This window comes from Orbicella franksi, chromosome 4 (assembly GCF_964199315.1).
Source record: "Orbicella franksi chromosome 4, jaOrbFran1.1, whole genome shotgun sequence".
Lineage (NCBI taxonomy): Eukaryota > Metazoa > Cnidaria > Anthozoa > Scleractinia > Merulinidae > Orbicella > Orbicella franksi.
In genome coordinates, this window is record NC_138148.1 from 3,808,515 (window position 1) to 3,823,241 (window position 14,727).

General features: G+C 36.8%; 1 protein-coding gene across 9 annotated transcripts in view; it reads left to right on the top strand.

Moving 5' to 3' along the window:
- Nucleotides 1-14,727, top strand: part of LOC145485992 (voltage-gated delayed rectifier potassium channel KCNH1-like) — a 46,790-nt gene that overhangs the window by 13,291 nt on the left and 18,772 nt on the right. For 6 of the 9 annotated variants that reach the window (XM_081464672.1, XM_081464671.1, XM_081464673.1 and 3 more), the window contains exon 3: nucleotides 14,183-14,268. In XM_081464672.1, the coding sequence (XP_081320798.1) occupies nucleotides 14,190-14,268 (79 nt within the window). In that variant the 5' untranslated portion in view covers nucleotides 14,183-14,189. Of the gene's footprint in view, nucleotide 1; nucleotides 13,624-14,182; nucleotides 14,269-14,727 lie in introns of those variants that run through there. The other 3 variants (XM_081464668.1, XM_081464675.1, XM_081464676.1) reach the window with 3 other exon arrangements.

Genomic DNA, 14,727 nt, shown 5'->3' on the forward strand with positions numbered 1-14,727 from the left:
GCCCTTGTCTATTTATATTTTATTCAGGAACCATTTTGAGTAACTTCTGTTTAGTTTGGAATGAATAATGATAAACCTACGTCTATGGTATCCGGAATAATGTTTCATCTTTGTGTTGCATTGCTGACACGAACTCAGCTCTTTAGTGAATGGGACATTTTGTCTAACCTCGTCAAACATGCAGCCAAGAGAATAAATATTGTGGCATGGCTGTGTTAGACACGGATACACTGTTTCAGGAAGTCTATCACGAGAGAGGCCTTTTGGATTTATCGTAAATATATAAAGTTTCACAAAATGTATTAGGTTACAACCTCAAATACGTTCAAGTTGGGGTTCGTGAAATTCTATCTACTTGAATGTTTGCTTGAAGCACTAGTGCAAGGTGAAGTTGACAATTTCAAAACGCGTGCGGGTACGTTTCAAAAATTCGATGGTGCACCGCTTTGCCATTGTATTTTGCCGAACTAGTGTCAAGGGTTATTTTTTGTGCTTATATCGCCACAATTTCTCTCGGAGGGCGCGTCTTAAAAATATGAATCCCTAATAACTGCCTATTAAGTAGTAAACCTCCCTCTGGCCTAAGACAAATAAAACTGAGTTGGCTTATTTGTTTAGGAATATAGCGCCAGATGAATAAAAATGAGCATTGAGCGACTTATTCAACTGCTTCTATACCGAAGACACGTTTAACGCGATTTAACACACAGACATCCGTTAGAGGCAACGCATTTGTATTTACCCTAGATTTCTAGAGGAAGGAAATTGTTCTGGAGCGAGAAAAAGGTGCTACAAGATTCACCTAATACAGCGGATCTTGCTAATTTGCCTTGTTCGAAGTTGTTTATAGTAACATGTTTTGCTGAAGACGGCATTAGCATAGGCTTGTCAAGTTATTAGCAGTCGTGGAAAAGGACTGACTTTAATACATCGTGGTCATCAAATATTCTTTTTGAATCAGTTAATGCCGGTAAAATTGTGATGAATGCTGGTGGCATCGTTTGATGTTGTTTCCATCGATAAAGCGCGAACGCAAAATTAAAATTGTGTGGGCGAAGACTACAAAACTTGCCAACTAAATTGCCTTTTAAACTCTCGTACATGCATTAATGTTTCCTAATTCTGACGAAAATTTAGCCTTGCACTGTAATTTGTTAATTCGGAGGGTCGACTATTTTCTCGCTAGATTAATTGTCAAGAATTATTATCATCCTCTTAAAAATACATTTTCGCTATTGCCTGTGAATATTTTTATTTCTAAGATGTTTATTTGCAAATAAAAATTCGCTTTGATAACGAATGAGATAGTGGATTTTTAGCTTGGTTAATATTAAAGAAGATGGTGATTTTCTGTCAGTGAAACAGGCATACTCGGAGAGCCAAGACCTCCTGGCTAATAGTCCAGATGTACTGTACCGGGAGCATCTCTGCAAGAGACCCATGGGAGCTGAGGCCATTAAACTAGGTTCAAATGATTCCAGTCTCCTGTAGCCAGTGGTAAAGCATCTAGATTAGTAACAAGAAGGTCTTAGGTTCGACTCCTAGATGGAGCACTCGGAATTCTTTTTCAAAGTATATGCCTGTGTCAGTGACAGAAAAAATCATATTTAATTTTCAAAAATTTGCTTTCTTTGGATTGTTACGAAGACGTGATATAACGAAAATGTCATATATGATACAGATGTCGTGCTATCCAGGTTAAAATTTACGAATGGCAATTAAAGCTGAAATACCATTTATCTCACAGTGGTTGGGGTGTTATCAGTACTGTTCTTGTATAGAATGTTAATTCAAATCTCTCACTATTATGTTTCATTCAGCAACTGAACTTTCTTACGTTGACCCTTGTCAGTATCGTTGTTGTTGTTTTTGTTGTTCTTGTTTCGGTGTTCTTGTTGTCTTTTTTTGTTCAGTTTGCTTTTTTTCTCTTCTCGTGCTAACTGAAACACAATGCTGACGAAATCTCTAATCGTGACAACACATTTTAATCGTGCGGTCAGTCTTTGTAGTGTCAAATAGTCTCGCCAGCACGTTTCATCATACGACAACAGCAAAGACCTTTATCAGACCTAATATATAGACAAGTCAATCACCCACCACTGTAATAGAAATCATGTGTGTTTTCGCACTATCAGTTTTATCTTAATGGCAGTTTTAATCAACAGCTATTATCCAACAGTTTATAACTTCTTTTCCATTATGTTATTTGAAAGTTATTAGAGTGCCTTTAAAAAATGATGGTTTCGGCAAACGGCAAACAGAAATAATTGCCCCCAGTTTTCTTTTCCTCTTATCTTAAGATCGATCCAGCCAATTAATAGAGAGATATCTCCAATTCACAGCAATTCAGATACAAATATTTTCACTTCCGTGAGAAAACACCTTAAAACAGACGGTAAACGCCGTAAATTTAAGAGTTTACGGAGAAAAAAGTGGGTATATTCAGCAACTAGAAACACGGAGAAAGAAACACAGCTGGGGTATCACGGCTGGAGACACATCCGTTGTTTCATATGCAATTTAAATGAGCTAAATTATTGTTTTTGGCGTGTGGCTATCATTTGGAATATCTTTTTCTCGCTTGTTATCATTTTCGCCCATTAAGCTAGGTTTTCAGCCTACATTGAACATAAAATTGCAAACGAGGGGAAGGGAAAACATTTTAATTAACCTTTATTTTTATGTGTGTAACGTGTTTTTGGGTGCAGTATTGTCAAAGCTAAGAGATTTTTATTTTTATTTCTATTTCTTCAGTTTATTGTTTTCTTTTACTTCCCTGCTGGTTTAGGAGCTAGGTGATACAAAAAAAATGCTTTCAGGCATTGGTAGGCCAAAATTGCATAGTCTATTGTTATGTAGGTACAGTTATGCTGAAGCCAACGCTTGCTCTTATTGATTGACTTATGGTCCCGTGGCAATGGCTAAATCTAGATACTGTTTTGATAACTTTTATCCTAAGAATTCTATGGCAAATTCCCTCATTCATAACAATTAACTCAGTGAGACCTAGCAATCCTGAAAATTTGAGGTCAAAAGCTTTAAATCCTTCTTGAGATATCTTTTCTCAAAGGTAAAAATAACTCGTTTTGAGCTCGAGAAAATGAGCTCAATACCTTAAGATTCAAATTCCGGTATAAAAACGAAAATTCCACATTTTTACAGAATTTCGGGTAGAATGATATCTGAGATCTGAAATGATTAGCAATTATTCCACGAGCGCACGTTGGATGTGAGATGATAGATATCCAACGAGGAGCATAGCGGCGAGTTGACTACTGAACCATCTCATATTCAGCGAGCACGAGTGGAATAACTGTTTTATTAAAAAACGCCCCCAGAATATAGAGAACTAAAATGAAATCAAAATAAAAACGTACCAAAAAATTACACGCACGCTTACCATTTTTATAGAGCATGGTGTAATGGCTCATAACCCATGATGGCTAGACCAATGAAAACTCTCGAATTGCATTTTCCAATGATTCAGTTTTTGATAATTATCGATAGCTGCGAAATGGTCTGAAATTTTAACTTATGCCGAAAAATCGCCGAGAATGAGACTGAAAACTGAGATTCCAGTCCCTCACGTTCATAGCTTCCATGTCGTTTGCTGTGTTTAGCTTTTAAATTGAGAAAAAAAACATTTATCTTATTCTTAAATCAGATATTCTTTCGCTTCATAACACGCTTTGTTGTCGAAACAAAATCCAGCTGACATACATACTAACTTATTGATAAATTTTCAAAGGCTAAGAGTAACAAAGGAAAACTTTCTTTTGTTATGTAGGGAAACATGCCTGGTTTGTGTAACGTGGGTGGGGACTTATTATTAATTACCACCATCACTCTCTGGATGCCCAAACATTTATCTTTCTCAAAGTTACAAAATTCAAACCATAGAAGGGAATGAGAGGCACCGTTTGTGTGTGTTTTGCATCATGGTTTTGGGATGAGTTGTTGAAACTGTTTTCATCTTGTATTGTACTTCAGTTTTAGGAGTGTTCATGTATTCAGCTGTTCTCTCTTGTAGCAGTAAAATTATTGTTATTGATTTAATAGAAGGGTTGATGCAAATACTTCAATAACGCTATTGTTTTTTACAATGACATGGTTTATTTGGCCACCCATTTTTCTAAATACTTCACATCTGCCAAGTTTCGTTCGATACACAGTAAATTAAGCACGAAAAGTAAATAGATGAGTTCGTAAGTTGGACCAAAACTTGTTGGCCTCGAACTGACTGACTGACACGACTTTGCCTCGATGTTGATATAAATTCCCTGCGTAGCTGACGTAATGTGTATTAATTATGAAACACCATTAGTGCCTGGATTATGTAAATATAATTCCGGACAATGATGTCTTTTTCAATTTCGTTCAAAATGAACACAAAACCTTGATGCCTTGATGTTTTGGTAATGAGGGCTTCTCATGGTGACATCATAGTAGGAGAACTTTCAAACACGGCAAATTTACGACTTCCTATCAAATCTCGTAAAAATTAATGAGTTGTAACTCACATTGCTGGCTTCAATAAACTGAATACTGCAACCAGCTAATATTTGGCGCCTTGCCTGCAAGTTTTTATTGGAACTCAAGGTGAAAAGGAAGATATGTAAATTTGGAGATATTCTTCGCATTTCGTCGAACATCGATTTGATTTCCTTACCGAGAAAATCGTCACAAGGATTTCTAGAATATCAAGGCTTGCGGCTTTTTTCGCTGACATTTTTTTCTTTTTCCATCTTCAGAACAACAAGTTCAGGTAGGAAATTCATTAATTTATAAAAGATGCTTATGATTAACCGTCTAACTGCAGGACACATTACGCCCGCCACATTTCACTCGCTAAAAATCCGATTTTGCTGTTAGAGTGCTTGAGTTTCTAGACGAATATAACAGCAGCTGTCGAGTTAAATCAGTTCAGACGATTTGACTCCTTTTCAAGTAAACGAAAGTTTAACTCGTTCGCTTAGTTTTAATTTTCAAAATGCGGTGCCAAGTTGTTGTTTGTAATGAAAATGGTAAATTGTAAAGAAATTTATTATGCATCAAGCGCCTTCGGTTATAATTTTAAGACTAAGAACAATTTATTTTCAGTGGCATCGGCTTCGAGTTAAACGGGCATCCTTGAGCTGAGGATCCTGTGGTCGGCTCAGAGATTTTCGTAAAGGAGTATCTAAATAACTTAATACACTACACAGAATAACTAAGATACAATCCAGATAAACTGACGATAAAACATTGCAAATCTGCAAACCTTTACGTTTATCAGTGGAATTTCAGAGTTATCAGTCCTAATAGGTAGAAAATGCTTAACATAGAGCAGTTTTTGCTACGGCATACATCAAATTTATAGACTTAATTCATGAAAGTGAAGAATGATCATCGCAGTTACTTTTCCAATTTAAGCAATTGGAAAGAAGAAGCCTGAAAAAATTCAGGGCTTCAACGGCAGAGAAGACCAATAAGAAAGAATTATAGCGTTATAGTTTCAACAATAAGAATATAATTCGGAAGCAAAGTTTATTTATTGGCTTATCTCTTTATCCTGAGTATCAGAATTGATTTTAACTCACGAAATACCCTATTTTGCGGTATTAAACCGGTGCTTATCATTGCGGCATGACCAAGATGTTTGGAGTTTTATCTCAAGAAATATTATTCATTATCTATCCAATAATTTGGTGGTCGTTACATAAGGAGCTCATCTATTTACAAACCTTAGCTTGCAAGAGATGTTTTCGGCTATATACAAATACCTAGTTTATCTTAACGATTCTCCCAAAACAAATATTATAACATTCACCTGACACCATTAACTGTGGAAGAGATTTAAACAGGATGTATAATTTGCCACGAGGTGGAAGAGGTTTGAAATAAAACAATCGGACTGGGAAATTTTAACTGAAGAACTAGCTGCAAAATCCTAAAGGAAATCAGTAAATAAAGACTGGAGTATTTTTCATTTCATTTCGTTAACACTTTGAGAAACAATCTTTTGTTATGCATTGAGTTTAGTGTTGTAAACTATGGTGTTCATTAAAAACAATAGTGCTTTTATTTAGCCGTGAGGTTCATGCTGCGACATTCTTCTTCTCGTTAATGAGGAAAGACTCTCAAATGGCTTGGAGCTTTGTTAGAGCACGGTTGTGAATGAGTCGATTGTATACCGACTGAACAGTTTAAGCCATTTTCTTACTCCTTTGATTCTGAAAAGTGATTAGCATCTTGAGGAAGATCTAAATCAATCACACAAACAAGCTACCCGTAAAATAATCGAAGAGACTTGTGTTACGGACCTGATTCCATATTTTTCGAATAGCTCTCAGTATCAAGTTTAACGTATACAATTATATCCTTTTATACATCAGCATCCTAGTTTCCTTGCAATAAGAATGCGTTCCTAGTGTACTGGTGACATGAATAAAAAAGAAAATATCAAATAGACCAGAGGATGAACTTGATTTAACACCAATTTCTAGGTGGTCGATAGGCAACGTTTAGTACACAAAATGACGGTGAATAACACGCAGTAAGGACTTGACATTTACAACACGGATAACATTGTGATTCTAATTACTGCGTTATCTCGTGGCCTGTGGCATTGTGTCTTGTTTTAAGGCAAGAAACGTTTCTCTCACAGCGTCTCTATACCAAGGGGTGCTGGATACCAGTGAAAAATCACGGACCCCTAACCAGACATAATGCCATAGGGGGAAGGACAGGGGAGTGAACCTATGATAAATTATCATTTTTTCAGGGTTTAACATATCCCCCGCAGTTTGGGGGAGATAAAAATCGAGCAGTTTTCAAAACGGCCTCCAGGTACAATTGTCAGTGACGTCAACAATTTTTACACAACAAAATCATTTGGAAAGAGAGATACGTGGATCTTTCTAAAAGGATGCGGCGAAATGGATTAAATTCTAGCACATTAATGCAGGCGAGAACACCGTGTTCTAAATTTGATTGCAAAGTTATCAGCAAAATTTAGTGGCAGTTTTTAACATCTAGCATGCATTAACACCATGCTAAACTTGAAGGATTTTATTCAATACAATTATATAAAATCTTTTGAAAAATGCGCTAAATTACATTTTGAGTGAGTTTGCAAACGTCAGTATAAGGATGGATTCCGCATCTTTGAAATTACCGCCGTATTGAAGCGGGGCTGGAGGAAAACTAAGAGGAAAATAGTTTAAGTACCCCACTCTACATCTGCCCAACAGCTTTCCGTCTCATTATGTTGGACAAGCAGAATGTCTACCACTTTTCACCATCTAGTCATTTTTATGTCAAGCCCATGTAAATCCCTGTAACACAGACTAGGCGTGCCTCCCTAAAGTACATGCGTGTTTTAAAAAAACACAAGACTCTATAAAACTCAGCCTTTATATAATTTCTAACAAACGATTTGGCTGAATTTATTAAAGATGCAATTGAGAGTACTAAGCAAATATTTTTGGGCTGAAACATCCTTGCAACCAAATGATTGGCCCGGGGGATTCTGTTGACGCCTTTCGTGGGCGAATTCTATAAAGATGTTTAAATTACCTTTGTTTTCATTGCCATTTAGCTTTGCAAGGTCAACCAAATGTGTAATGTTCCTGTGGGATCTCAAGTGTGAAATTTCAAATCGCGGACTTGCAAACTAAAATCAAAAACATAACAATTTTTCGTTGAAAATTATGGATTTTAAGACTGACTGCATGGAATATTTTGTTTCTCCTTTAGTGAGCGTAGTTTACTCACCTGCTAAGAGAGGTCCCAAAGTGTTACGAAACGTGATCGTTTAAGCGCGCTATTTACCAATTAAGTGCGTGCCGCAAAGAGTTTCATGACACTCTGTCAATCCTATAGCTACCTGGTGGCACGATGAAAGTGATATTATCCGAAACGAATTAACGCTTTAAGGAAAATCATTAGTTCAGATATTCCGAACCAGACCGCTAAGTCTAGCCAATTAACAGTATTGTCAAGGCGGTGACACTTCACAAGCCTTACAAAACTGCCGCAAAGCATAAATTGTATTTTATGTGCGTAGAAATTCTAAGAGATTTTCTTGAAGGCCGCTGTAACATATTCGCTTGAATTATCCCTTTACCACCTGTTATTCCATGACGTACTGAAAATGAATAAATCACCGACATGTAGGCAAGGATAAAAACAAAATTAGTTGGTAGCATTGTTTAATTTTCGTCGGGGCTGTGAATATAACCCGGTTGAAAGGGAAGCGAGTGTACCAGTGATATAGATTTCTGAGGATTGGAGGAGAACTTTGCTCAGGTACGTAAGGTTTACAGGGGTTGAATGAAAAGTAAAACGGTGAGCTTTCGGGTCCATATTTCCTGCTCTGGATAGTTCTTGTGTTTAACACAGCTTTGGTGGAAATCTGGATATAAAATTAAATTTCTGTTGTTTTATAACCTTCATCAGTTACACAGGTAAATACAAAACTACGGTAAATTTCTTGTCAACAAATTTCTGCCCTCATTATCCGCTAAACATAGACTATTATATTGTACTGAAAAATAAAAATCACTCAAGTTTGTAGATCTAAGGCTTTGTCAATAAAATTTACCATTCCGACGCCGTGGAAAACGTTACATAGAAACGCGTTTAACGCCTTGGTTTGCTTTATCAATATGCAACTCAAAGACACCTACAATTGAGAATAAAAAAGTCTAATTTTATCAGACGCTTGGTAAAACGTAATGTTAAGAAACTGTAGCTCTTTGTAATTATTTTGCTGAACCTGAGAAGTTTCCAGTGGTGTTTAATTTTGTTAAGACTGTGGGCAGGAACTGGCTGGTTTTCTATACAAAAACTGGCTGGACTTATCTCGAACAAGTTCTATACCTCTCACTTACAAGACTGAGATATCCAGGCAATAACTTGCACTGTGAAACAATATTGTGCATTTCGAAAGCTCGTCTTGCAAAATTTATCACAGCGAAAATTGTTTTCAGTATTTTTGTTAGTATTTATTATTTTAAAACAAGTTCGACGTTTTATTTGCTTTTATTAGCTTTTAGAAGTGTCCTTTTAGTACATGACATAGCATATTTTCACTTCATGTTGTATACTTTATTATTTTTTTTCTTATGTTTTGCAAGCATAATAATTTCTGTGAATTAATTTCCAAAAACATCTCAGTTCCCTTAAATTATCTATATTGTGTTCTCCAGCTACAAAGCACCATCGTCACTGTTACGCGAGACAACCCTCCCTGCCAAATTGCAGCACCATATTATTTTCTAAATTTAATTCACAAATGTAGGTGACATTTAATTCTTGCGGGTAGTTGGACATTTTGAAACACGACACCAGAATACATGCAAAGAAAATTTCCATTATCGTTTAATTGCCCAACCGTTATGTCGGAAACATACAGTTGTTTAAGTTTCGACGTCAGAAGAGCGGTTGCCAATAGATTCTTTGGTTAATATTGGAATTAAGATACGTGAAATGAATGCAGCGCTCCCTTTAATAATAGGTTAAGTTCCACCTGTTCGTCAGTTGATTGCGTGCTAATGATCACTCACGGAAACCAGGAAAGCAAAACACGGAATAATTTCACTCAGAGAGTTGTGAGAACGTGTTTCTGTTTGGCTGTCCACGCTAACAGGAGGACGCTAGTTCATTATAGGGTACAGTAGCTTACTTCGTTTTCTTTCCAAATGTGTCACTTTTTGATGTTCGTTCGTTTTTTGGTTTTTGAGGTAAGGTTGATGGGCTTTGACTTCACCATCCAACTGGTAAATGTATATACGTGACTATTTCAGGTGTCTTTTTGTTTCTTTCTGGAACTTGTCGCCCTTTTCGCTTTGAGAAGGCAGCGTGGCCGAGTGGTTAGGGCGCCCGAGTTTAAGTCCCGAGGTCGCTGGTCGAAGTCCCGTTCTGACCACTTGGCTGGAGTTATTTCTCGGTACACCGTGGTTCAGCTTCTCTGATCTGCCTCCCGCCAGTTGGAATTTTTAAGCCTATTTTGTTTAGTCAAGAGATTACCTTCATAATCTCTTGTTTTAGTCGATATATTTGCTTCTTTCAGTTTAAGTTACATGCCTATGAACTAGCTATGTGTAGCTAAGCGCATTGACCACTATAAACGACAACATTTGAACATTTTGGAACATTTGATCATTTTGGGCATCTCAAAGACCAAAATATCAACTAATTGGCATCAACTTATTTTCTTGTCGCTATGGCTCACTTATACCATGAACTGAACAGGATGATCGCAAGCTAGACCTGTTCTCCGTGATACGGTTTATTAAGCCGTATTTATTTACCTCGTGAACTGTGTGGCAAGAGGTAGAAGCAAAAAATCATTGTAAGACAGGTGTCTCAAGATGACAGGCCGTAACGCGATTTCACCGTCACGTATTTCTCGTCGCCGCGGTTACCAGTCGTTATAATTAAGCCCCCAAGACGATTAGCCCCTAGCCAGTTAGTCCCCCACCAGAAGTCGATTAGCCCCCATTCACGCTTAAAGAACGAAAACTAGACAGTGTTTTCGACTTCAGTTCTGGTTGGCGGCTAAAGTATTAGGGGCTATTCGACTTGGGGGCTAAACGACCGGATACCTTCTCTTCTCATCTACGTGAAGTCAGACTTTCTAGATAGAAATCAAGTACCTCCTTTACTTTACTTCACTTTACTATCTAATTGAAAGTTTAACAATGAAGGTAAATCTCTTTAGGCATATGCCCATCTCACTTACCTTCCCACCCTGCCGCCCTCTCTCCCTCCTTCCTTCCTTTCTTCCCTCCCCCCTCCCCACCCAAACCCATTCTTGTTTACTTTCAGGACAATTTACTTTGTCTGATGTCGTTTGAACCAAGTTTAAATAACCGAGCCTTCAGAGCGGACAAACGTCTTTCAGCGGTCTCTGCTGTTAATTGCATGTAGTGTAGTGCAATTTAAATTTTTCACTGTTTACGCATTGTTTTGCAAACTTTTTACATAGAACGTTAATTTTCGAGCTGAGGTTGAACGCCCTAAATGTTAAGAAGATTTGATTCCGAAAATGTTTATACTTAAAACGACCTCAAACGCCATATTATAACAATTTTGCAAAGCAGGTGATAAATGACAATGTTGTTTCCAAGTTCGATGTGAACAACGGTTGATTTGTGATGTAAACATGTAGTATTTTCACTCTTACCGGAAGAAATGTACCAATGTTTTATTTCGTACATTATAATGTCCTCGGCCGAATTTCAGCCATGGATTTGTTCTTCGCAACTCCTTCAGGTAAAAATTAAGGTTTTCCGAATACTGCAATGTTTACCGCGTTAACCCTTATCCCGTTAGCATACCGTCCTTCAACACTCAAATTCGCAAGAACTCGCTTTTCCTGTTAATTGTAGTTGTTAACTTATTTCTAAATCTGTAGGCTCTCTAAAAGTCCATATCTCAAAAACAAATAAATAGACGCCATAATTTACCCATAAAATAATACTGAATATGACAGTCAAAATAATAGTATACACTAATGTTGGTTGATACATATTTTATTCATAAATTTCCCTCTGCCTTTTCTTGGGATTAATAATACATTGCTTATCTTAAATCTAGCAATCTCGCGTAAATATCGAACTTCGTAAACTAAGCTCTTTATTTTGAAGAACCTAGAATGTCAGAATTTTGAAGAACCTAGAATTAATAGCCTTAATTTCGGACAGATGGTTAAATAGAGATGTCCAATGATGTTCTTAGATTTCAAACATTTGAAATCAATAGTACATTTTATGGAATTATTATATCTTATGCTATATGTTATATGCTGTAATTCAGTTTCGAAACTGATGTTGCAAACTTACAACTCGCTTAAACCGATTTTCCAATAATGTATTTCAGTTTCTCTCTGAATTTACTAAGTCATTTTCGAACAGTTAACTTTTACTTTTATTTTTAAAACAGTGGTACTTTGTTTTTATTTGAATCCCGCTGAAAAAAAAAATTCAGAGGTAGTAGATTTTTCTCAAAATGTGTCACTTTTCTTGAAAGATTTTTGTCTACGAAAACATTTTTTGAATGCTCGCTTTGGTCGTTCGATTCTTTCCGTTAGTATTTTACGTGAAGTTATTGGCATTAATAATGAATGCATTGTTGTCAAGGCTGAGCAATAATAAACTTCAACATGCAGGTTTTGAAATGCTCGCAGCTGGCACTGTTTCGTTCCTCGTAGGTATTTTCCTAATGTCACTTCGGACGAGCACGTCGCTTGGGCCAAAAAATAACTACTTAGTCAGAGTTTAGAAAACGAGGGTCTAAAATAGGCGTGTCCTCTAAGCCTACCTGAATAATGCACCAGAGTTTTAAGCATTTTTAAGAAACTTTTAGCGTGTAAAATTGTTTTGTCTTAAACGTTGCTCACGAGGCTCACTGGGTTCCCACTGGGTACATAACATAATGAATTATTCCACTAATAATGTGGTTAGAGCTAATCGTTTGGAGCAGGCGTACCGCAGGGGATTTATCTTAATTAAGTTGGTGAAGACGAGGGATGAAACAATGAACCATTTTCCTCGTTTTCTAAGAAGAAAGATCTCTATCAACTCGCTTATTACAAAGCTAGGGATAATATCTCCCGCCAGACTGTCTCTCGTTTCCTAATTTAATACTTTTTAATTCATGTAGAATTTCTTTTCAGTGAAAAATATTCAAACTGGCGAAACAGTCTTGGTGTGCGATAGACTTTCTAAAATCGTTCGCTTTTCCGTTCTCAGTTAAATAAATTCTGGTACATTACAATTTAGTAACTCTTGTAACGACGGAAAAAGAAAGTAATATAGAGTGCAAAGTCATACATCTTCAATCGGATCGTATGTTGTAAACTTTTTTATGAATCAGCTCACAAACGTGATGAAGAAAAAAACAAAACTATTTATGTAATGATCTAACTAGAAGTAATTATTTTTCCTAACAGTCGCTCTACACCACATGGCGCGAAATTTAATTGTCCTGCCCAGTACATAAAAATCCCCTAATGACATGAATTACTTTGCGCATGTCATGATATGAATCCTATAAAATAAACAAACCTATTTCTGTTCAAGTTATACCTTGAAGAAGGTCATTCTCGACCGGTGGTAAACTATTATTGCTTCAATATTGTGAGTGTTTAAGCAATTTCCGACCCGTTGGTAATTTTGAAGACTTTCAACAATTGCTCGTCAGCTGAAATGGCGTGCAGCTGGTCCGAATAGGCTGATCAATGAAAGCGATTTCTAAAGGATTTAATTTTTCCTTTCGTTTCTCTTTTGTCTGCTTTTTCTTCATTTACACAAACTTGTAGTCACAGATAATGATATCGTGGCTTTCACATCGCGAAAAACTGTTAAATATTTCATGAGTTTACGATAAAGTCTTTGTCGAGATCTTATTACTACACGTTCGCCCGGCGGCAGTAGGCTAACCAACTGGCATTTTTGTCAGAAGCCGAGCTCTGATTCGTTGAAACACTGTTGTTATGGTAATTTCCCTTGATGTAGATAATCTAAAGCAAATAGTCAGAAATTAAGAGCTGCAAAAGCTGCCTGAACCTTCAGGACAGTCAAGCTGTACGTGTTAAAATTGCCGTTCTTCGAATCTTTTAATCAAGCCGCCAAAAATGTAAGAATGGCTTCACAATTGGTTTTCTTTATTCTTTGGACTTATCTCGTCGCTAAATCCGCTTAGTCGTTGGAAAACGCCAGAAGTGGTTTGTACTTGAGAAAAATCGAACTTTTGATCACGGGTTATTGACAGCGCAATCGCCAAACTAAAACAAGACCCGGTCTGGTCTTACTCGGTCATGGAGGTCATCAATTCTCCGGGGCTCTCCTCAAGCAGTTATCGGAGGGAAACTTTGTGGAATTTTCAACCAATTCGTTAAGATTTTCCAGAAGCGTTTTTTTACCGTATTCACCGGGTTGTAAAACTCAATATTAACTTCACATGGCTGTATATATTGCTTTGACAAACAGGTGTTGGCCTCCAACGGATCATGTGTCAACAAACAGACATCGAAACTACAGGAGTCTAAAATCTACACTTTAGATGACAATATTTGCGCTAGAATATTCATGTGCATTTGTGAGTTGACAATAATAATAGCTACTGGTCAAAGACCCTTCATCTAAACTCAAAATATCCAAGACATCGCTCATTTGCTATATTCATGTATTTTCAGGGACGAAATGCCTGTTGGACGAAGAGGACTTGTGGTGCCTCAAAACACTTTTCTGGAAAATGTTGTTCGGCGCTCGAATGGCCTTCGTAAGTAACACTGACATTGATGTTTTGCAAAAATGCTAAACAGACTTTTACTATAAACAAGAAAATTATTTCCATAAATTTAAGGTAGAAAATGACTTTAAAAAAGTCCTTTCAGTTTGATCTACGCTTTCACTAACACTTGGGAGCTGACATATTGACCTTTCAAGGGTGCCTGTTTTATTCCAAAACGAAAAATAGTTTTCCTATTTCGTGATTTGTGTCTCCGTGATACTTTGTCTGTTCGATTGCCTGATTGTTTCCGAGATATGGCATCTAAAAAGAAAAAAAAGAATTAGATAAAACAATACAATTCGAAATTAAAACTAAAAAAGTCTCAAAGACATTTGTCCAGCTATTAAAGAAGTAATTCGTTTGTGTATATTAGGACAAAAATGATCGCAAAATCTCAAAATAGCTTCTTGTAGTTTTCAGTTACTTCGATTGTGGGAAAATCCGGCG